General features: G+C 42.6%; 2 protein-coding genes across 3 annotated transcripts in view; one reads left to right on the forward strand and one right to left on the reverse strand.

Moving 5' to 3' along the window:
* pdia2 (protein disulfide isomerase family A, member 2) overlaps positions 1-24,822 on the forward strand; it is a 177,197-nt gene that overhangs the window by 39,919 nt on the left and 112,456 nt on the right. The gene's annotated exons all lie outside the window — the stretch shown is intronic.
* The window catches only part of LOC125885728 (voltage-dependent T-type calcium channel subunit alpha-1I-like), a 67,271-nt gene continuing 43,000 nt past the window's right edge, over positions 552-24,822 (reverse strand). The window contains exons 17-35 of the mRNA XM_049571461.1: positions 22,559-22,870; positions 21,942-22,042; positions 21,513-21,636; positions 19,227-19,295; positions 18,851-19,035; positions 18,635-18,761; positions 16,618-16,743; positions 16,417-16,506; positions 15,729-15,921; positions 12,280-12,431; positions 12,049-12,158; positions 11,770-11,903; positions 11,596-11,666; positions 7,544-7,622; positions 7,090-7,211; positions 6,452-6,733; positions 6,201-6,351; positions 3,372-3,931; positions 552-3,172 (exon numbers count right to left, since the gene is read on the reverse strand). Of these exons, the coding sequence (XP_049427418.1) occupies positions 2,471-3,172; positions 3,372-3,931; positions 6,201-6,351; positions 6,452-6,733; positions 7,090-7,211; positions 7,544-7,622; positions 11,596-11,666; positions 11,770-11,903; positions 12,049-12,158; positions 12,280-12,431; positions 15,729-15,921; positions 16,417-16,506; positions 16,618-16,743; positions 18,635-18,761; positions 18,851-19,035; positions 19,227-19,295; positions 21,513-21,636; positions 21,942-22,042; positions 22,559-22,870 (3,690 nt within the window). The 3' untranslated portion in view covers positions 552-2,470. The remainder of the gene's footprint in view (positions 3,173-3,371; positions 3,932-6,200; positions 6,352-6,451; positions 6,734-7,089; positions 7,212-7,543; positions 7,623-11,595; positions 11,667-11,769; positions 11,904-12,048; positions 12,159-12,279; positions 12,432-15,728; positions 15,922-16,416; positions 16,507-16,617; positions 16,744-18,634; positions 18,762-18,850; positions 19,036-19,226; positions 19,296-21,512; positions 21,637-21,941; positions 22,043-22,558; positions 22,871-24,822) is intronic.

Here is a 24,822-nt window from a genome sequence, read left to right on the forward strand (position 1 = left end):
TCATAAAAAAGTTATTGTATAATTTGTCTTCAAAATTTGATCAAAAAGTCGTAATATAGTATGTTTTCAAAATTTCATAAAAAAAGTCATAGTATAGTATGTCTTCAAAATTTCATAAAAAATGTCATAGTATAGTATGTCTTCAAAATTTCATTAACAAAGTCATAGTATAGTATGTCTTCAAAATTTCATAAAAAAAAGTCATAGCATAATATGTCTTCAAAATTTAATAAAAAAATGTCATAGTATAGTATGTCTTCAAAATTTCATAAAAAAATGTCATAGTATAGTATGTCTTCAAAATTTCATAAAAGAAAAAAATGTCATAGTATAATATGTCTGCCCACCTGTGGGAAAGGAGGCTCGTCATGTGCACCCAGCACCTCAATGACTGAGATATGTAAAACAGACACAGGTTCAGATTTAAGGGCCTTAATTGTCACTAAATTGATTGATCAACTTTTAAAACTTTTAAGACCCAATGGACACCCTGTGCAATCCCCCATACTGTGTTTTTATTACATATCTTTATTCAGGGGTAAAGGATGGATATAGAGGTAAGATCATGGAGTCAAATGAAAGTCAGACAGGAAGTGGTTTTATTCCAGCACTGTCCAATCATGTTACTGCAGGTGAGCTTACTGTAAATCATTCCCTGCTTTCATTCTGCAGGAATATTATATAATATTATGAACATTTGCATCATCCAGATTCCTCCTTATTATCATCATCATTATAATCAACATCCTATGACACTAACATCATCATCAAGCATCCTCATCATCACCAACAGATAAATTGACATTCAAAAATGTAGAAATTCACCTTTGTAGTTCTCATATCATTGCTGCTGTGTTAATAAAATATAATCTTAGCCTTTTTTCTACAAAGTTTTACACACCATGGTATCACCTGAAAAAGCCCTTCTGTACATCTGCTCCTGCCTCAACTTCACCCTGCACCCGTACAGTACAATCTCTTCAAACGTCAGGCGAGACTGGCCAGCTCCAGCTTCAGACAGCAGGGGGCAATCTAACTCTGCAGACCTGTGATCACATGCTTCATACTCACCTGCGTCTGAACTACCTCTACCCTGAGAATACTAAGACAGAGAAAAGGAAAGTGGAGAGGGGGGTGAGAAACTAAGCTGACTGAACATTCGAATGGGTGGGATCAGGAGAAAAGCGAGGTAGAAACTACTAAAGCCGAGGTCACACTACACGATTTTGACTTAGAGGATCTAAGCACAAATCGATTTTTCTGACTGTGGGGGATGGGTGGATTCAGGCAGGGAGGGTTTCTCAAACATCACAAAGATGTCCACGTTTGATTTGACCCAGAAATACTGAAATCTGAGAATGATCACGCAACTTCCAGTGGCAGTTTACTGTAGGTTCACAGGTATGAAAAATAGGAAGATTAGTCATATTTAAGAAACAAAAACTTACACTCTGTTAGATAGAAGATTCTCATTTTGCTCCACTTCTGATATTTCTGTACAATTTATTTGGGTTTTTTGGAGCAATAACTTTTAATAAAATGTGCCTGCACCAATCTACATAAGCGTGCAGTTATAAATTAAGCATTTTCATATAAAATTATTTGTCAGCTTCAACCTTTGTGAGTTTATCACTTAAAAATCTCTTTTGTAAACATAAACATTTTGTAATTTCTGCACCACGGAGCATGGACCTTTACTAAAAGTACACAGTTCTGGCAAATTACAAAATTATTATATGACTGAATGAGGTGCTGTGTGTCGAGCTGAAAAAAAAAAGAAAGATCAGTTGTTTGGTCGATCAACAGAATCTGCAACTATTTTGATAATTAATCAATTTTCTCTTAAAAGTGAAGATTTGTGGCTTTTCCTTGTCTAACAATTCAGCGAATCTTTCTGTTTCATAGATGAGAAGACTTACTGATTTATCAAGTAAATAACCTGCAGATAAACAGATTGCTTTGTTTATCAACATGCCGACACGTACATGAGCAGATCAGTCAGTAACTGAATCTACGCTGCACATTTCAGGTAATTTTGTCTTGTACTCTGACCTGGGCTTGAGGTTCGAGGAAAGGATGAGAGTGAGGGCAAAAGGAGGAGAGCAAGCAAGGGGAAGGTTAACATTTGAATAAATATAGCAGGGGAGTGACTACTATGTCTGAACTAAAGCTAGGACTATGATAGAAGAAAAGGAAATGTCTTCTTATGTGCATCTTGTGTGCAAATAGCACAAAGGGTTAGAGTCTTTCAACACACACACACTCATACACACACAGTCTGAAGGAACCTGCTCAAACACCCTGTGAAAATCTTGTGATTGGACGGGACGAGGCAATGGGCGGGGCTCAAAGTAGGAAACACGTATCCTTCCTGTTTTGGATTGCAGCTCCCGCCCCTCTCGTGTGCTTCGGCAGCACATCAGGCTCCTCCTCGTGAGCACGATAACAAATCCAATGTCACTGAGTCTGTTTAGTCGTCCACAGAACTTCCCTCTGGTTGATTAGGAGAGGGGGTTGTGGCGTCAAATGACAGAGTCCGCCTTCTCAGCTCAACATTGCTGTCCATGGGCTGGGTTGCCATAGTAACCGGCTCCTCTCCTGGCGGCGGGCTCATCCTCTGCTTCCTGTTCCTGCCCGACACTGGAGACACTGAATGGCTGAGGCGGCTCCTGTGCTCCACTGGGCTCGGGGTAAGGTGTCTGCTTTTGTGTGAGGAGCTGGGAGGGGGTTGCGTGTGTGAGCGTGTGTGAACAGAACTGTTAATGCGGCTGACTTCCTCATCGGTGTCGTCTAAGTGGGGGTCAGAGCTGGGGCCGGGGCTGGGGCTGGCCGCTCTGGAGCTACAGAGCGGCGCTGATAAGGTGGATTCACCACTGGGGATCTTCAGACTGGACGGCCTTTGCGGGCTGACAGGCCTCTTGTCAGCATCTGTTTCCGGCTGCGAGCCGCAGATGGCTTGCTCAGGTATCTGTTCTTGCCCAGTGGTTTCGCTGTGGCTCCGGCTGTGGCTCCTGCATGAGATGACCCTCTGGGGGTGTGTATATTTCAGCGTGTGTACACTGGACGATCGCTGGCGTGGCGGTGTGGAAGAAGTGGCGGGCACAGTGAGGTGAGGCTCTGCCAGATCATCAGCTGAACCGCTCTGATCCAGAGAGTCACAGCGCACGGCCTCCTGCAGACACATGCACAAAGACACAAACACACACAAAGAAGACCCAATCTTCATGATGCATGAAGCTGTGCAAGTAAAATCTTTTTCAAAATGTTCCATAGAAGGTAATTTAAAAAAATGAACGCACACAATTTGTAGTTAAAGAGGTAGAAATAGCAAAAACACTTTGAGAGTAGAAGAAGAGATGATAATAACACACCTGTCTGCGTAACTGTCTGCTTGCAATTCGGAAGGATGCTGGTCTCTTCAGGACTTTACTATCTGGAACATATGAGGGACTCAGCTTGTTTCTGTCCAAACTGTCTTCAGGACTGAGCCACTGTGAGGGACGTCTGCTGACACTGTGGGTGGGATGCAGTCTGAGCGAGGAGTGTCTGTCTATACTGTGGCTGGACATGAGTTTAGGTCTGTCTGCATTGTGGTCTTGATTGACCCTGTATCCGTCCACACTGCGAGTTGAGCTGAGTCTGTGTCTGTTTATCCGATGGGTCGGGCTGAACTTGTATCCGTCTATACTGTGAGCCGAGTTGAGTCTGTGTCTGTTTGTTCTGTGCGCCGGGCTGAACCTGTATCCCTCAATGCTGTCAGCTGCACTCAGTCTGTGTTGGGAGTATCTGTCGATGCTCTGAGCGGTGCTGAGGCAGATCTTTGGCCTAGAGCTGCGTCCAGTCCCCAGTGAAGCGTGGCTGATGGCCGGCAGAGCTCCTGGAACCTGCAGCAGTGAACCGCCTCCACTGGAGCCCAGGGATGACATGGAGCCTGCAGAAAATAATGAGGCAAAGATCACATGCGCACATTAATCGAAAAAAATTGAATGAGGTGCTTTATTTCTAGAGAAGAAAACAAGAAATGTCTCGAGACCTTGGATCAATGCACAGATTCAGTCTTACTACCCAGAAAGTCTTATTCTGATCATCAGAGGTCAGTTTTCTGTAAGATATCGATCCTATCTTAGGGAATTCTTTTTCTCAACATATTTTGTTTTTCCCACAGTGAACAAATGATTAAAAAAAGGCCAAAACCATCTATTAACTGAGTTAAGTCAGTAAACTCATCATCTGTGTATCCAGAGTTTATTACTCTGCACCATAGAGCCCCATTCTGTGCAAAAACTACTACAAACACATCAATAAGCCACAATGTTGCAGTGAATAACATGTTCTTTCATTGCCAGAAATGCAAACACTGTTGGTCATTTTGAGTCAAAAACTGCAGTTCCTCTAATGGCCACTTGAGGCTGGCTCCAGAGGCAGACAATTCCCATAGACCCAAATATAATAAAATGCCCGACGTTACAGCAGAAATAAATATGTTTACAGCCTAACACAAAAAACAGTTTTGGTCACTATAGCTAATTCTCCCCTTCACGACAGTTTTACAGAGGTTGAATCTTTAAATAACTCACCCGTTCACATTTTATCAAGGCTTAAAGATACAAAATTAAGGGCGTGGCCGCTGACAGGTGGGTGCAGACCACTGACAAATCACCTCCACTGCGATAACGCTGGTTAGCGAATGTTAGCATGGCATAACTTCAGACTCAGAGAGCCATAGCTGTAAAGTTACCTGTAGCTATTTCAGTGTGTTTTCACTTCATGAAAGTTAATTGTAATGTTTTGGTTGCACTAAAAGACGCTCTAAGGCAGTGGTTCCCAACTGGTGGGTCATGGTCCAAAAGCGGGTCTTGGTCCCATTCTGAATTGAATCGAATTGACGCTGTACCTATGGTGTAGGCTCTGCATCGACCTAGAGCCTACGCCACAGCCTGACATACACCTCCCCAGAAATGTAACTAGGCATCAGGGAGAGGCAGACCTCCTGTGTATATTTGTAAGCTAAAAAGATTTTCCTCAGTGGAAACAAAACCTTCATTTACTTCAATAGAACAATAAATTATGAAGACAATAAAGCCTTGACAAAACAGCATTTTAAATACTGTGTGTGATTTATCCTGGCTGGACCCGATGGGAACCACTGCTCTAAGGAATCAGATGTTCAGCTTTTCTGGTAAGTACATTTTGTTTTAATGGTTGTAAACCTGTTTTTCACTTGCAAAAATTTGCAGCAGTTGTTGCATTAATATTATCACAGTTTACCATAGTTGTAAATGCAAAGAGCTAACAAAGCTAGCAGCTAGTGTGAGGGTTATCTTCACCTTCACGTCCAAATATGATCACTTATAGTTAAAAAAGATGGTGATGACCAAAATGTGAAATTCGGGGCTTCAAAACGAGTCCACAAAGCAATGGGTGATGTTACAATGGCTACTTCCAATATTTTATAGTCTATGGTCCTGTTGCTGTAAATACTTACTGAAGCACCCAATATATATTAATCACAGCCAAGAAACATCTGAAAATATGTTCCTGATTGAATAAGGTTTGCTAAAAACTACAGTGGCCTGCTGTTTTAGGAAATATTTAGCCACTTTTTATTGAAATATATATTTATGACCTTTAAAAAAATGTCCTCAGTTGAAATGTATGGGTCAATTATAGGAGTCTTAAACAAGATGTTTAGGAAAACATTAACATGTGTTTTACACGTTTAATTTTTTTTATGTCATGAACTACACACAGTTCACCTCTGATTGTAAGGACTGCTTTATAAAATCTAGGTAGAGGTCATGCTTAAGCCCTTTTTGGGAGCTCTCCTCCTTCTCTCTGTACATCACTTTCTATTGTTATATTTTGTCATTTACCTTGTGTGCTTAATAAAACTTAAAACTCAGTGTTACACTGTTCAGATATGATGAATTTGCTGTTTTAAAGCATCCCCCTGTGTGATGTCACAAGAGAAAAACTAAGGGTGGGGTGGAACATGCAGTCATGGCCCCACCAATTTGCCTATAATATTAAAAACACATTTCCCTCTCCAAGTACTAACAGTTCCTCTTGTTGTGCTGCATCACATTTCAACTGCCTTCTCTGCTATTTATGGAAGCAATAACCTTTACAGCAATCAGTTAGTGGTTATAGCACAGTGAGAACTGTTCCTTAATTTAATTGGCTATAAACAACCAAATTACCTGAGTAGCTGTAGCTGGAGTACGCTTCATGGCACATGGGAGGATAAGGGGAGTATCTGAGTGGCTGAGCGTAGCTGTCGCTGGGGAGAGACAGCATGCGTCCTATGCTCTGCAGGTTGCCATGGGAACAATCCTCGTCCTCAACCTGCACCTGCCACATGAAATCATCACCGCTGTCACCGTTACTGTCACCTCCACTCCTCTCCCCTTCCACACATGCAGAAATAGGAAACACACTCTCTGTCCGTTACCTGGGCAGGTGTGTCCACATTTGGCACCAAGTCTCCGCCCACAGACGCATTACTGAGTTGTCGGGCGGCCTCCTCCCTCTCCTCCCTCTCCTTCCTCTCCTCCATCTCCTCCAGCTGTGCCTCCTTGTTGCTCTCCTCCAGGTGCTTCATTAGAACAGCCACGACCACGTTGACCAGCACGAACTGAGCCGTCAGGACAAAGGTGACGAAGTAAATGGGAGAGATCAGGGGCAGGTAGGTGAGGCAGTGGCGCTCCTGCGGGCGACACTCTCTCAGCGTGTCCTGGAGGGTAACAGAAGAGGATAGATATTATGAAGCAATAAGGAAAACTGATAATAGGTTATGATTTATTAATGCACAGTGTTGTAATTCCTCTCTTCTCCAAGAGGGGGAGATGTGGCTCTGAGTGTGAACAGACCTTGAGCCTGTCACAGAAGAATAATACACTCCTAACCCTCTAATGTCAGCAGCTCTTAGTCTGTCATAAAAACAGTGATCTTCTCTCTGCTTTATGCAACGCCTATCTCATAACCGGTGCTTTGTGACACACACATATCCACAGACACAGGCACGGACTTTCTCGTCTATCCATCTTCTTAAAAAACTCCCACACAGCAGACGAGAGGAAGAGAAATAACCTTCATAATCCCATTCCAGTTGTCCCCGGTCGACACCCTGAAGAGTGTGAGGAAAGCCATGCCGAAGTTGTCAAAGGTAGCGTGGCGACTAAGACCCTCACATGGGTTCTCGTCTGAACACTCTGAAAGAGGATGAAAAGAGGAAAAAGAGTATAAGAGGCCGTGGAGCGAGAGAGAAAGGAGAGGGGAGAGAAGAAAGAGAACTGTGTGTGGATTAGAGCACTCAGTAGAACACTGATTCTAAATTGACATAATTAATGTATGTAACAACAAAATTTATGCATGTTACATAATCCACGGGTATCTCACCAGAGTCAGCTGAGGCATACGCTCACACACACACACACACACACACTCACATCTGTGCGTCCGATTTATATGCATGCACACACTCACGTGCCCACACACACGCACATGCATGCACGCACACACACGCATGCACGCACACACTAACCCAGTTTTCCAAAGAGCTCAACTCCCAGAGCTGCATAGATGAAGAACAGCAACATGAAGAGCAGACCCAGATTCCCCACCTAGACAGACACATTACACGCACACACAGATATATACAGTGTATGATACACAGAAAAAAAGACATGTACAGTATACATCGAGAGAGACGCAAACATGCAAACAGATAGAGAGAGCCCGTAGACAGAGACTGCTAAGCCTTATTGCATTGCAGCTAACTACATCTCAGGAACACATTAGGAGCCATCATGATAACCTGGAGGTGACTCATATCTCAGATTTTAGTTTCACAGCCTGGATCCAGTCCTCATAAACCGCAGACTCGCCTGTTTATTCTAACTACAAAGCAATTGTCAGGGCTGTGGCTTGCCTTCCCCCATGGTGCGAGATGTCAGATTAGATGACAGATTAACCTATTGATGAAGTGCACGCGGACACCGCTGACCTGGGTTCAGTCCCCAGCAGTGATCTGTCACTTCAAAGACAGTTGGCATTGTTTGCATGTGGCAAGGCAGTGAAGGATCATGGGCATTTGGCTGCACTAATGCATAGACATACATAGGATCCAGGAGTGACAGCGTGAAGCTCTGCGTGCTATGATTTTAGAAACACCCATTTTGAGAGGAACAAAACAGGTATATAATTTAGCAATTTTTCAACAGCACACACCACAGTTTATAAATGTCTACTTGACCTGCATACCTGTTCTCATTTGTTGTGCAGCACGACCCACTCTGGTAAGGTCCCCTGAGTGCAGGAGCTGTGGTAATTTCCTGAAGGCTTCCCCCACATCAGAGTGCATCTTCCAAGTTCACTGTTCGCTATTCACACATTTCATATTCAAACAAGTCTAAGAGCTTAAGTCTAAGTGCTTTGAGTTAAATGCTAATTTCAATATGCTAATACACTCAGTGCACTCACACTGATGTTTAGTGGTAATGTTTATCATGCTCACTGTCTCAGTTTGGTGTGTCAGCATGCTCACACAGATGAGGTTGATGGGCATGTCCCCCTTCACTCAATAATGTGCTTGTCTTATGTTTATGTCCCCTTAAATGAATGACCTTGACTATACCAACTTGTATGTGTGTAAAGTTTGTCACCAGAGAGGTGTTTTCATTTTTCTCTACTGAAGAGGGGCGATCTCTGTGCACTTCCCTAAAATCTGATATTCAAATGTACGCGGAGCAAATCAGATTAGGTATGTGACAAATACGAAAGCCAGTCACTGTCTAATAAGGGAGACTCATATCGACAAGGGAACAATCTTGGACACACCAGCAAAGAAACCTGAAACCTCCAGCGCAGAGCGGACTTGTCATAACAGAGAGCACAGTTAGCATTAGCATAGTGAAAGTTTTGACAGTAAACATAGTAGAATGTGCAGTTTTTGGATGTAAACCGGACCAATTTGACACACTGTAGCATTATAGCAGATATTATTGCATATTTCACAACTATTAAAGGTACACTATACAGGACGGTTGGTTAATGTTTGGAAACACTTGCCAGCGAAGGTGAAAGTAAAAGTCAACCCTGAATTCACTTGGCCTTTTGCCTCACTATATTTGCATTTTGCCAATGCTGTGTTTCTCTTGGATGCCTGCTGCTTACGGTTTAGCACCTGACCCCTGACCTCACTTGAACGCTGCGGGCGTACACGCCCATAAACATCCCGAACACAGAAAAGAGAAGATGAAGAAAATGAGAAAACAGGCAGAAAGCAGAGTCTCTGCAGAAAAAATGCATCACCACTCTTATAGTGGGTCATCAGTGATGATTGAGAGGGATTACTTCTGGATGAGTCTATCAGGGGCGATTGCTCTGAAGGCCAAAACACACTGGCGGCGTACGACACGCATCAAAACAGCCGCCCCCATTATTTTCTATTTACAAGCCCACACCGGCGGTGGCTCGACGCGCGTCCGTGGCACTTTACGCTATTGTCCTATTTTTCCAGCCTAGCGGACTGGAGTGTGCAATAGAAATCCAGTTGACGCCCTGCAGCGTGACGCTTTTTGTGTGTGTTGGGGGCGGCACTTGACTCGTGTCAATGACGCCGCCTTGAGAGAACAAGGGAGGCTGAACTTCCCCTAAAATTTCATAGAAGAAATGGTCAAATATACACTACTGAATTTACATTAAAATAAGAATTTACATTGCATTAAACATGTGCTAGGATGCGTTTAACATCATGACTATGATGTTCAAACATCAACTGTTTATCACCAGTTTTCAAACGCGACCTCCCTGTCATACGTTCTCATGTCAGCACGGTGGACGCAGAGCCTCCAAGCATTCCTATGAGACAGCACTGAGCAGGTTTTTTTCATGCAGCAAAGCAAGACGGTCATTGGATAAACGCGACAAAATCGTCACTTCCAGGGAGGCTCAGCTTCCCTGGGACCTAATGGAGCGGTAGGCGGGAGAAGAGGCTCGGTGTATGCATGATGATTGGAGGAATTGTCTAAAAGGCTGAACCCCTTTGTGATTGACAGCGCTTCGCATTTTGAGCTCAGTCCCATGCGGATATTTGTGAGTGGAGTCTTCGGACACAGTGCTGTCCGGAGTTCCTTATTTTCCATAAGCGATATAGCTCATTTTCAAACCCATCTGAAAATCTTTGAGGTGTGTTTTGCTGTGGTTCTATGGCATGGCATCTATGTTCCTTCTATAATTTACTGCCTCGCTACAATATGACAAATTTTATGATGTAAACTTAAAGTGAGCTTCCCTTGTTTGAAAGACCAGCAGCCTCCACTGGAGTCTATACATTGTTTTTTAGGAAAATCTTGCATAGTATAACTTTAATGTCGCCACTGTCAGGTACAAGCTAATAAGCTCACAAACAACATAAACAATTGAAATATGCTTAATGCACTTACTATTCTGATACTATCCCACACCTTATAGAGATACAAACGGCTCATTTTAAGGTAGCAAAAACACAGTTCTTAGTTTCTGGTGATTATAAACTAAAGAAAACATTCCATTTCTGCCAATATCTCTCTAAATCCTCTAAATCCTACGCACTGTACTTTTAAGGGGTCACAGAAGCGTGGCGCTGTTTCCATGACAGTCCACTGAATAGTTGTGGACAAATATCAAACCTCATGGTGGCACTAGAGGAAAAGTCGGGGGGGGGGGGGTTATCCTCTTGGGGCCATGAATATCTGTACCAAATTTCATGATAATCTATTTAATATCTTAGGTATTTTAGTGGTGGACCAACAAACTGACATTGCTATCCAGGGCCACCTGCATCCCTGTCTACAGACATTTACAGGCGCATCTCAGTGGACGCTCTTTGCTTGTGAATGTCTCGTTTAGACTAACAATAGCACTGTGTCCAAAAAAAACGCAGCATCCTGAATGAGACAGGTGCCATTGTGGAGAGCTCCAGCCAAAAAAAACCCCCCGTGAATCAAGGCTCATAAATCACTTTTGCCGCATCGCAGCGCAATGTCACCTGGAAATCCTCTGCTCCGGCCAATCAGATATGTGCAGTTGTCCGCATCTAGTAGAATATTTGGCTAATTTTACTCTTCACCTCACAAGCAATGAAAAACAGGAGGAAAAATACTGCGGCTGTGACAACTTGACAGACTTTTACAATCCTGCCTCAAAAGGGAATAAATTGCTGTGTGGTGTCTTTGTGATGATAAGCTTTCAGACTGGACTTTTTGGTTCATATTTTATCTTCTCACAGATACCCAGCAGCAAAACAATCGCACCAAAGCAGCTGTGAAGTTATGTGCCATAAAGTTATGACTGAACTGTCCATTCATCAGCCACACTGACACATTTAAGGATCAGCCATTAGCCTTTAGCCAAACACGAGGATGTCGTCATGCTTGTTTTGGTAGTTATTTGGTGTCTGCTGGGGGAATGTTAGTAAATCCTGTGGGGGGCAGTCAGTGCCAGCCCTGATGAATCACTGAATAAAACAAGCTGTCTGCAGTTCTTCAGATCTGGAAACCAGGCTCTCAGTTAAAGAGACATGTTACATTTCACAGCATCAGTGCTGCCTCTTACCTGAGGCAGAGCTTGCATCACTGTGTCCAACAGAGCTCTCATTCCTGTAGCCATCTTCAACAGCTTCAGCACTGAAACATCGTAACGTGTCAGCTCTTATCAGCCACATATCACTGTGTTTGTGTGTGTGTGTGTGTGTTTTTTGTGTGTGTGTGTCACTGTGTGTTTGTGTACCTCTTGTTATCCTCAGGACTCGCATGATGCGTATGATGGTGGGGTTGATGGGGAGGGAAGCATTCATTTCTATTTCTTCTAGTGTGATTCCCATGATGGACAGCAACACGATGGCAAGGTCCAACTGGTTCCATCTTTACACACATACACACACAGTCACAGACACACAGACATAGACACACACACACACACACACACACACACAAACGATTTCAGCTTCTTTCAGGATAAAGCTTTGTGTTTGTGAGTGTCTTTGCATTGATGTGAGAGCTTGAATACCTCTCTTTGAAAAAGCGGCGCAGGCCAAATGCGATGAGTTTGAGAATGGCCTCGATGACAAAAACCACTGTGAAGACGTAATTGCAGTACTTCAGTATCTCCTCGAGGTACTGCGGGACACACAGACACAGGCGCACACATCAAAAACCCACTGTGGCTGTACTGTACCACCGCATACCGCTTCATTACTATGGTTCTAGGGCAGGTGATAGAAAGTGTTGCCATGGTTACCTGAGGCTGGTTGTAGTGCTCCATGCTCATGGTGAGGAGGTTTGTGAATATGATGATGGTGATGAAGAGATCCAGGTAGTGGCTGGTGCATACGGTGTGGATAGATCGACGCAATGGGGAGTAGTCAGCGTAATAAGGCTTCTCCTGGGCCCCTGCGTTACACACACACACACACACACACACACACACACACACACACACACACACACTGTCATTAAAATGCTTCTGAAAGAAAAATATGATATGGGCTATGAAGTCACTGATGAAGTGGATGCCAAGTGGCGCACTGTTGTGCGCACGAGTGTGTTGGTGTGCGTAAGTGTATGTGTATGTGTGTGTCGACTAAAAGTGCCACCTCAGGAATTCAATCCTATCCATCACGCACACACACACACTGCATGGCACCTCAAGGTGTCTTTGGGCAGAAACCCTTGCTGTCTGCTGCCAGACAGTTAACTGACAAAGAGGAAAGCACTACTAGAGATTACACTGCAGAGAGAGAAGGATGGAGCGAGACAGAAATGAGGTAGAGAGCAAGAGGGAGAAAGTGTGTGTGTGTGTGTGTGTGTGTGTGTGTGTGTGTGTGCGGTAGAAGTGTGTATCTGAGCATAATATGGGCAGAAATTATGCATGTACTCATACAGTATGTATATGGGAAAGAGAGGTTTATCGTGTGGGCATGTCGTAGTACATTTACAATATATGGCCAGAAGTATGTGGACGCTCCTGTCTCGTGTTTGATTGGTCTAGAGATGTTTTCCTGGTTTGAGCTCAGCCTCTTAAGGAAATATTAATGCTACAGCATACAATGACAGTTTATACAATAGTGTGCTTCAGGCTTTGAGGGCAACAGTTTGGGGAAGTCCCTTTCCTATTTCAACAGAACAATGTCCGGGTGCACAAAGCAATGACCATGAAGAAATGGTTTTCCCACTCTGGGATGAACTGGAACACCAACTGAGAGCCAGGCCTTATCACCAAACATCAGTGCCAGGCCTCACTAATCCTGGATGTCCACTGGATGAAGCTGCAATTAATTCTGGTGGCACAAGAGCTCCGTTACGTGTCAAATGTCCATTGGAAGCATTTCAAATATGGAGAGTCTTAACATTGTTATTCAGCAGCCACATTTTCGATATTGTTTAGAGCAGTTTGACTTGAAACCTGTTTTAATTTTGTTTTAAATTCTAAAAACACCATGTTGTCTTATCGTTAGTTTGTGTAGAAGGAGAACAACAATATTCCTTCTCTTCCTTCATAGCCGTTGAAGGAGAAGTGACATAAACAAACAAGAAAAACTGCAAGTGAGATGCTGTAGTCATGGGCCCAGTGGACATTGGTTTGAATTGGAGCAGAGCATCTTTGGCAGCTAAGACACAGCCAGATTGAACTGGACACTGGGAGTAATGCTCTTGTAGCTGAACGGAAGCAAATAACCTGCAGCCAGGTTTCAAGATCTCGTGGGAAGCATTATTAGAAGAGTGGAGGCTGTGATAGCAGTCTGTTCAATCCTGTTTTATATCTCGTACATGATTTTTAGTAAGAAAGTAAGCAAGTTTGTTTTTTGGCACAGATACAAAATCACAAAGTGCTTAACATTAAAAACAAATTGTACATTAAAAAGCAATCAAAAAAAAAAATACAGATAGCAACAATCCACAGCACAGGGCTGACAAGATAAAACACAGCCGCAGCAAATGATAAAAGACAGAGACAAATGAACAGGTTATTAGCTATTTGGATAGACCAACCAAAAAACCTGTGTGAATAAAAACAATTTAAGTTGTTTAATAAAATATCAAACAAGTCCAAGGATTGCAATGATAAGGGAAGAGCATTCCAAAGATTGGGGCCAACAGCTTGAAAAGTATGGTCACCTTGAGTTACGGTGGGTTTGAGGGACATCCAGTAACTTTAGCTCAGACGATCTAAGAGCCTCATTTGGCGTATAAAGATGGAGGAGGTTGGCAATATTCTGGAGAGTTGGACCTTGCAGGGCTCTAAAAGTTAGCACCAGTAGTTTAAAATGAATACAAAATTTAATAAGAAGCCAGTAAAGAGAGGATAAAATTAGTGTGATATGTGATTTCTTGTAACTTAGAGCTGAGCAGCTGCATTTTTACAGTTTAAAGACGGTTCAGTGGAGTATGATTCATCCAGGTAAAAAGAGCATTACAATAGTCTTACTGTGAATGTTCAAATCATGGGGTTTAAAAGACAGGGTTCACATTTTTACCAAAGCTTTTCCATAATATTTTACCCCATTCAGTCGTTTAAAATAGGTAGGCCGATACAGCGATCATGGGGCGCACTAGCGAGGCTCTTACTCTGTAGCGTGCTCTGTGCCCTTACACAGGCATTGTAACAAAAATGTAGAAGAGAAAATGGTGTGGAGTGTCTTTATATTTTCACATACAGCAGACAGACTGGCACTCTTTTGGTTGTTTTTTCCTGTAGCATGGCTGACCAGAGCTCCTCACCCAATATTGCAAATATCAAACATTTTGGTGCAGAGTCTACATCCAGCATGGCTAGAGCCTGCCTCGCTCATGTGCTGTGGATTATATTTGTTGTTTGAAAGCCATACATTATTAAACACACACCTCCCAGTCATCTGCAGTAAACTGCTAGCACTTGCTAACTTTACTTCCTCATTAGATATTTCTACCCTGAGCTAGCTGCAAAGGCCAATGTGTATTGAGTGATACTGGTGACGTCTTAACAGTTGTGCATCGCAGGGCTAGATGTTGAATCAGTAATACAAGAAAGTATTTCACTCAACGTTAGACATGTTTCTGGATTTTGAACACATTTTAAACAATGGCCAAAACAATGTAAATTAAAAACTTTTTCAAAACATTCTGTTAATTCCAAACCAGGCCAAAGAACAGAGCAAAAAAACTGGATGTCATCAGCATAAAGATTATAAGAGATAACGGGTAATTATCTGCCCAAGAGGCTGCATGTATAGCGTGAACAGCACTGGACCCACAACAGAACCCTGTGGGACACCTCAAGACAGAAGCGCTGTATCAGACATAAACTGATGCACAGAAACTATTTAATTTAAAAGGATACCTTAATTGATAGTGTTGAAAGCAGAACAGAGGTTGAGTAACACCAGTATAGTGCATTTCCTATTATCTGCAGCCATCGTAATGTCACCAGTGACTCTAAGAAGAGCTGTTTCTGTAGAATTAAGTTTTGTTTTATAATAATGTACTTTGTTACTTTGTTTTGAGAGGTGCTATAGATGTAAAGTTATTTTTGTTATTAGTTATTATTATTATTATTATTATTATTATTACTAATGCCCATGGTTTGGGAATGACATATTAATGATCATAAATGGTCATAATGTTTAGGTGTCTATACACTTTTGGCCATATACCATATATCTCTTGTTCCCCCTCATTCCCTCTCCTCCCCTTCCCCTTCCATTATCTCACTTCTCCTCCTCTTCTCCAGTCGTCTCTGACGTTTCTCTTCCCTCAGCCGCGCCTCCTCCTCCTCCTGCTGCTGGCGACACTTGTGAAAGTTCTCCACCACCACGCCCACAAACATGTTGAGCACAAAGAAGCTGACGATGAGGAGGAAAGAGATGAAAAACAGCAGCATCCAAGGGTTGTTGTTTCTTATTGGCTGCAGAGAGACACAGAGAGAGAAAATGGAACAAGAGATGAGGAGGAGGAGGAGGTGGAGGAGAAGGAGAGGTAGCATGGGGACAAAAAGCAAAAAAGAGGAGGACCAAAGGAGTGACGAAAGAGGGTGAGGATGGTGGAGAGGAAGAAGAGGATAGAGCATAAACAAGAGGACAATTTAAATCCTGAGTCAGCACTGAAACTGCAAGCACTGTCAAGTCAAATCTATTTATCCATCTGCCTTTTTCTTCCCTACACCTCCCCTTTCTCCTGAAATGTTTCCCCTCTCTGCTTGAAACAAACAAACAAGACCAAATGGTGCCTGAGACTGACACGAAACAGAACCACAACACAGTGAAATACAATATACACCAGCTGAATGGTTTGTACATCTCCCTTATATTCATTTTTAACTTCACACAACATCTCTCTTCCTTTCTATGTGTGTGTGTGTGTGTGTGTGTGTGCGCTCACGCGCGTGTGTGTGTGTGCTCACCTGCTGGTCCACTGCGACAGCATCCAGACCGTCATACATGATGCTGACCCAGCCGTCTTTACATGACAGCACAAACAGTGACATCAGCGCCTGGAAGAGTGAGACACATAGGAATCAGTGACATGCTGTCAATCACTTTGTAAAAGCAGGCGTCAGGCCTTTGTGTGTGTGTGCGGGTGGGTGTACATGTGTGTGACAAACCTGTCCCAGGTTGTCAAAGTTGTATTTCCGTCGAACCCAGCGGTATCCTGCCTCCAGACACTGGGTTTTATTGGTGATGTTGCTCACATCGCGTCCGTCACAGTGGAAAAACTTCCCTTTGAACAGCTGCATTCAGAGACAGATGTGCGCACTCAGTTAAACAAACACAAGAACACTGTATCCTCAAGGTAACACAAACAAAGCCTCAAAGAGCGAGATAAGGTTGATGCAGTACAGTAAACTACTCAGCAAGCACCTACAGGCCTACTGTATGTGGCGGCTAAGATAACCAAGCTCCATCTGGTCCAAAAAATATCTGGGTAGGGGCACTTCCTGGACTCAAATTGAGTTTGCTTGAGGATATATGCAGACAAAAAATCACAGGGAAAACTCCAAGCTCCACTCTTTTATACTAGTAAAATGTTGTTTTTTTTTAATGGTCATGTGAGACGTAAAAAACGAGCTTGGCATCAAGCCTTCGTCAGGGAGTCTAAAACCATCTGGTCCAGCCTGCTTCACAGTCATCACACACTCCAGCATGGAGTGTTCTCATTACAAGATGATTCAGTGGAAGCGTGCATTTGAGAAATATATGCCTGCGTGTTAATATTAGCTCCAGCATTCATCAAGCATCATTTCCTGTGCAAGCATTCATTTGAATATTTGCAGGAATATTTGTAAAAGTGGAAACGTGGAAATACTGTAGAGGAGGAGAGTTTACAGAAACCCTTTACATTGAACGAGTTAAGTGCCAAAATACCATTGAAATTAATATTTTAAAAACATTTTTGGCTTGTGATTAGGGCTGAGTACTGTTTAAAATATCAGAATACCAGTGCGAACACCAGTATCCTTAAAGTGATACCAATACCAACTGAGTATTTCATTTAATACCTTTTGTTTCTACGTCATTCGATACCCATCATGTGAATGAAAATACTCTGTGTAGTACAGCCATACATATAAGTGTATGGGTTGTAGCTGCTGCTGTAGAGGGAAAATCACACGTCATATTAAATAGAAGGACAGTGATGAATGCAGATATCGTTTGACTGGAGAAGCTTCATTACTATTTGGTTCTAAGTTATTTTGTTTGATACTTTAAAAGCATCAACTACCAACACCCAGCTTTACTTGTGACCCCTAAAAATGAAGCAATGTGGATGTGAGTTACAAGTAGCTCAACCAAAGAGCATTTTTCCCTCACAGATTTTCTCCTTTAAAGTAATTTGCATTAAATTGATTTAGCTGACACTTTTATCCAAAGCGACTTACAGTGAGTGCATTCAGCCATGTGGGTGCAACCCGCAAAGAAGTGCAAGAATCATGCTGAGCAGGATCTTTGAGGGATTTTGAATCCTGAAGAGATGAATCTATTCAGTAAGTCACAACAAATAAACAGCACTTCCTTGTCAAAAGAAATGATGAAACACATTTTCTTGTTACAGAAAACAGCTTTGATTATTTAAGACCTCTGAAATTTACTTTGGGACCCAAGAGCCTTCTTTTTATATCCTGGACAACTGGGTACGTTTTTATTTAAAAAACGTAATTCATCAGTTTATTCTGAATATTAAAAACTGATAAAAATGGGCTGAAATAAATAAATAACCAGATTAATTCATTATTAATTAAAAGCATAGAAATCCAGGTGAAAATCCAATTTAAAAAATACTTTTTCAGCACAATCCCTCCGTACTTGAACCATTGTATTTTTAATTACTTCCAGGGACTCTGGTGCATAATCAGCAGCTCATTTGCATTTCCTCCCAATTTTTCCTCTCCGCTTTTTATTACCTGAAGCATTTTCGGAGATGTGCCTCGTTAATTTTAAACCACGGTGATCAGTGTCTTCTTGCAGCAGAAAAGACAACAAGCTTTGGATGTTTGGGCATATAAAACCGGGTGAAAGTAAGTTTAAACTGAGTATTTTTCAATGCGGAAAAATCCCTAAAATAATGAGGCTTATCTTCAGCTGACAGCGGGTGAACAGGGACTCGACAGTATAAATGTTTACCTGGACTCCCAGAATTCCAAACACGATGAAAAAAGCACAGCAGATGAGGACGATGTTCCCGATGGGCCTGAGAGATGTGATCAGAGTCTCCACCACCAGTTTTAAACCAGGAGCCCGACTTATCACCCTGCGACACACACACAGTCACGCACATGCTACACAAGTAAACTAAATATTAATGGAGTAAACACAAGAGAAAATCTCCCATACTCTCACCTGAGTGGTCGAAGTGTGCGGAGGAGACGAAGCACACGCAGGATGCCAAAGATTCGATTACCTCCTGTTGATGCCATGGACACCAGGATGTCCACGAGCGACACAAACACCAGCAGTCCGTCTAAGATGTTCCAGCTGCTCTGCAGGTACACACCATGCCCAAAGTACAGGCCCATAGCGATCACCTTGACACACACACACAGGCACACACAGATCCAGCAAAATTACTGAAATAATAAATTAATATGAGATGTAAAATGAGTTTGAAAGCAATTCTGATCCCCACCCAGGAAGAAAATTGCCCTTTTATAAGTAAGACGAGAAAATGACTTTGGATTGAAGTGCTCGTTCAGGAAACGTGTCTTGTTATGGTTACCTTGATCATCATTTCACCCACGAAGATCACAGTGAAGATGTAATTGGACACACTGAGGAACACCCGCTCCTGTCACACACACACACACACACACACACACATGTGTGAGTGCGCACCGACACACACAGAGAAGCACATTTGTCAATTTAAGGGTTTCGTGTCCCAGTAGCTTTAGCTTTGATTCTGGACTCTAACTGCAACGTGTTACATAATGAGCTGGGAAAAAAAATCCATTACGATTGTAGTAGAAACATAATAAAAACATACTGAGAACAGCACGTGTTCTTATAATGACTCCCAAACCGCTGTTACATCAGCGGCAAGCAAATGAACTACTCTGTAATTGACAGCTTGTGTTGTGTGTGTGTGATCTCGTACTTCTATCTTTGTGAGGACTGATATCGAATTTGAAGCCTTGACAGCGCGGCCAGTCCTCACGTCTTTACAGGAATGTTTTAGGTTTAGACTGGATGTTATGGTCAAGGTTAGAATCACATTGAACTTAAAGGGACAGTTCACCACAAAATCAAATATACATATTTTTCCTCTTACCTGTAGTGCTATTTATCGATGTACATTGTTTTGGTGTGAGTTGCTGAATGTTGGAGATACTGGTCATAGAGATGTCTCCCCTTTTCTAAATATAATGCAACTAGATGGCACTCAGCTTGTGGTGCTCATGATAATCCACAGACTTTGTTGTGAGCAGTTTCATGTAGGAACTATTTTCTTTCTTTTGAACTACACCCACTAACCATATCACTGCGCAGAGGGAAGCATGCATCTACTGCTAGCTCACCTAGCACCACTGAGCTAACATATGTCACAGCCATAGAAATAAAACAAGCAGAAAGGACATTGAGCTGTTTTCCGTGGTCATTTGACTAGCTCAGAAGAAAATGGCAATTGTTGTTAGTTTGTTATGATGACAACACACGTCAGTGGGGCTGTAAAGTATTTAACACAAACTAGCTCTATGTGTTAGCCCTGCGACAGTCTGTTGACCTGTCCAGGGTGTGTCTGCCTCTCGCCCAATGTCAGCTGGGATAGGCTCCAGCCCCCCCACGGCCCTCAAGAGGAGAAGCGGTCACGAAAACGGATGGACGGATAGTTTGAGACCATAGATTCTGCCTCCCAGCTGCTGGCTGAGCAGCAGCTTGCACTTTTTCTTCACGTCTTGCCATAAGTTGGTTTGCTTATATGGAAACTTATAGGGAAGTTAGCCAGCATCTGCCGCTCTTAGCCATCCTGCTCTGCTGATTTGAATGGCAATGTCAGTTCAATACAATCTTATTCATAAAGCCCAATATCACAAATCAGTTTGCCTCAGAGGGCTTTATAGCCTAAGAATATGCTTCTGTCCTTAGATCCTCACAGAGGATAAGGAAAAACTCACCAAAAAACCCTTTAACAGGAAAAAAAAAATGGTAGAAACCTCAGGAAGAGCAATTGAGGAAGGATCCCTCTGCCAGGTCAGACAGACGTACAATAGATGTCGTACAGGACAGATCAACATAATAAATTTACAGTGATCCATATGAGAAAATGATACATAAAGACAGAGACAGAGAGAGAAAATGAGACCGAGAGAGACAGAGGGAGATGCAGGGCAAACAGTAATGATAATAGCTACAATAACATTAATTTTTAGCAATAACATTATAATAATAATAGTAGTATTTTGGTAGGATATATAAGTGTATATTAATATATGAAAGTATATGTCTGTGACAAAAGTATTTTATTTCTGTGGTTAAAGCTCAGCCAAAGAGGACGCCATTAATGTTTGCAAGCACAAGCCTCTCGTCCATGACTACATACAAGCTTCCATCTGCTCCGTGATATGGTTGGCATGTGTAGTTCAGTAGCAAGAAAATAGTTCCGACATAAAACTGCTCACAACAAGGTCTGTGGATTATCTTTAGTAACTGGGTCATGATTTCTGGAAAGAGACATTGCTGTTGAGTTTTTATAAATGTATTTTTTGGCACTTTGAGCACCACAAGCTGAGTGCCATCTAGTTCCATTATATTGGAGAGAAGGCTGACATCTCTACAGCTGATATCTCCAACACTCTGTAACTCACACCAAAACAATCTAGACTGATAAACAGCACTACAGATAAGAGGGAAAATATGTAGTTTTGATTTTTTGCTGATCTGTCCCTTTAAGATGAGGGAAGTATATTTGTGATGCAGCTCTCAGATATAGTGATTTACATAAGAAATAGAAATGCATTAATGTCACATTTAAAAACACAAAGAAGACGAAAAACGTGCGTGTTACCATGCTGTTGGGCTGTATGTCGGGTCTCTCCAGTGCAATCGTAATACAGTTCAGGAAGATGAAGAGGAGGATGACGTGATCAAACATCTTGTGACCTATGACCCTCTGACACCACAACCTGAGCCTGTAGAGAGAAACAGACAAGGAACTAAATTAGCTCGTCCTGTTTGTGCTAAACAAACATCACCTCCATCGCTGCCATGTCCACAAAATGTGTTTGTTTTCACTCTGCCAGCTTTAATTGATAATAAAGTGAACAGTGTATTACTGAGACTTGGCTGCAACCTTCACACTTCAACTGTGAATTTTCACACATGCTGTGCTTTAAGGCACCTAGGACACTCAGGAGGATATCAGGGGCACTGTGTGTGTGTATAGTGTGTGTGTGTGTGTGTGTGTGTGTGTGTGTGTGTGTGTGTGTGTTTTTACCGGTTGTGTGGAGCGAACAGATAGAGAGACCACTCTTCATGCTCCAGGCACCACTGAGGCTCATATGGCTCCAGCATCTTCTTCAGCTTCTTACATAAACTCTGAAGGGAACACACACACACATTTGCATAAGACTACGTGATAATAACTTCTTTTGTTGTCATTGTTAGTTCATTTTCTATATCATTATGTTCACTCATTAGATGACCGAACTCATGCAGTGGTCATGTTATAATTCGAAATGAAACTGACTTTAATTTACTCGGTAGAAACAGTGAATTGTAGTCGTGACCTCATGTTGTACCAGAACATAAAAATTCCAACTCAGCACAGGTTTTTCAAACAATGTTCCCAATATTTCCTCCACACTGCTTATAATTTAAATTCAGCTAATTAAATATTTTCAAAGTGTCCAAGGGTAATAAGGTTGGAATTTATGCCTTCGCAACATAATTAGCATCAAGTTTTTGAACTTTTGAACACGCCGAAGCACGTTCTTTTATTAACTGGGAATAACTGAAGCGGGACACCATCAAAACGCCTTTTCTTTGTGACTTTATCATGAACCACTTCAACATCTATATTTAAATGAATAACATGAATGCGGAGAGCTGCACCTCCTCAGGCTCTTCATCCTCCTGATCGCCGTGGCAGTGCGAGGTCAAAGGAGCGTCGTCGTAGCAGTGGTCAGGGAGGTGAAAGGTGGTGCCGTTGCAGTCGGGCGGGTGGAGCACTGGCACCTGCAGGTACTCCGGCTGGTCCAGAGACTGCTCCCTGCTGCTGTGGTTGGAGCTTGTGTGCGTGTCAGACAGCAGGGACTCCATCTCTCCTGACTGGCTCTTCCTGTGGAGGCTGGGGGCTCGGCCAATGCTGGTCCAGCTGGAGCGACGGCTCTCTGGCCCGCTGTCCCAGGGAACCTGTGAGGGCAACTTTGAACAACAGGAACAACTGGTTGGACTCCTGACTGATTTTCGGAGTACAAATAATTTCATTCTTCACAGATTAAAGGTAGCCTGTGGAGTTTTTGGCCAGTAGAGGTGCTATGGAGCAAATACTGGCCTACACATGAGGACAAAAATTAGGGCTGTATATTAACTGAAATATGATCACGATTAGGGTTGCTGATTTAGAATGGTTTTTTTTGTTTGTTTTTTTTTGCTGACGGATAGCCAAACCTTGTTTACCAACCACTGACCATTAACTGATAAGCGCGAGTGTTGATGACTTTGCTACAGAGCTGCGTGTAGCACGTTGTTTAGCACCTCCTTTCCCTGCTCTGGCTCGCTTTTCCTCTCTGAGCTCCTCGCCAGGGACATTGAAAGTTCGCCCATCCTGCACACACACAGTGATGGGGCTAACCATTAGCATCACACAGCTAACGTTACCTAATGGGTTTAACATTTGTTTGGTGTCGGTTTGAGTTTGATGGGACAGTTAAACGGCTCGTTGTTGGATGTTAGCCGCTGCACCTATGTTAGCTCATGCTAACTGGGCAGATGTTGAACTGACCGCTCTCATATAGATATCCACCTCTTCCTCTGGGTCATTAGCTCGTTAAGGGGTGCTCGTCTCCAAGGAGCAACATCCTGGCATTACCCTTGCAGCATTGTACGACTTCAGCCTGTGTACTGGGTGGCATGGTGTTGCAGTGGTTGGCATTGTCGCCTCACAGCAAGAAAGTTGGGGGCTTCAAACCCCAGGGTGGGGGAGCCCCTCTGTGCTGAGTTTGCATGTTCTCCTCGTGTCAGTGTGGGTTTTCTCTGGGTACTCCAGCTTCCTCCCAGAGTCCAAAGACATGCAGGTTACTTGGTGACTCTAAATTGTCCGTAGGTGTGAATGTGAGTGTGAATGGTTGTCTGTCTCTATGTGTCAGCCCTGTGATAGTCTGGCAACCTGTCCAGGGTGTACCCTGCCTCTCGCCCAATGTCAGCTGAGATAGGCTCCAGCCCCCTTGTGACTCCCAACAGGATAAGCAGTCACGGTAAATTAATGAATGAATATATTTTTATCTGTTAATCGGACAAAATTCTTATTGTGGGTTAACTGTTAAATGGTTAATCATTAATACCACTAATCACAGTCTCAATTTAGGCCTTTGCGATCTCATTTTACGTGACAACAGTTCTGCTGTGTTAGTATCAGTGGATAGATCCATTGTATCAAATCGAACTGTAACCAACCAAAGTACAGTGCAATTTGGATGCCTTAAACTGATGTCATGAAAAAGTCAAAAAGCTGCGCCTTCCAGAGGTGGTAGCAAGAGCCATTCAAGCAGTAGCTTGGCAACCGCAGTAAAAAATAAAGCTTTATGTCAAGGTAGTTTAGTCCCTTATTCAACACAAGCTAGATAAAACAACGGACATAATCAAACATCGAAAGTGGTCAGTCACAGAAAAACCACTGGACCGTCTGACTGTCACAGGTGTGTGTGTGTGTGTGTGTGTGTGTAGGTATGTGGTGCAGTTTTTTGAAAGAACTGAAATTAAATGTGGCCAGAAAACTTTAAACTACTGCCAGGAAATGAAAGATGGAATTCCTTTTAGACTCATATATATTTTGTTTCTGTAATTTATCTATTTATTTGTCTGTCAAACAGGACAGACTATTTTGTTTTATTGGACTTAGCGTTAATGAGAGAAGGAATGGATCCCAGCAGTGTCTCTGTTCCTATGTTAATACACTTTCTATTTATCTGAAGGAACAAGTTTGTGTTTGTGGTCTCTCTGCTATAATTTTTACTTTTTTGTTACAAGTCTCTGCTTTTTTGGTTGTTTGAGCAATTTGTTTTATATTTAAAGCAAACATCTTTTGTATTGGCTGAGATTTGAATGTGTGACTATGAATCTACTGCCAGGATATCTCCTGGCTGTCACCCCAAAAA

The sequence above is a fragment of the Epinephelus fuscoguttatus genome, linkage group LG3, assembly GCF_011397635.1.
Source record: "Epinephelus fuscoguttatus linkage group LG3, E.fuscoguttatus.final_Chr_v1".
Classification (NCBI taxonomy): domain Eukaryota; kingdom Metazoa; phylum Chordata; class Actinopteri; order Perciformes; family Serranidae; genus Epinephelus; species Epinephelus fuscoguttatus.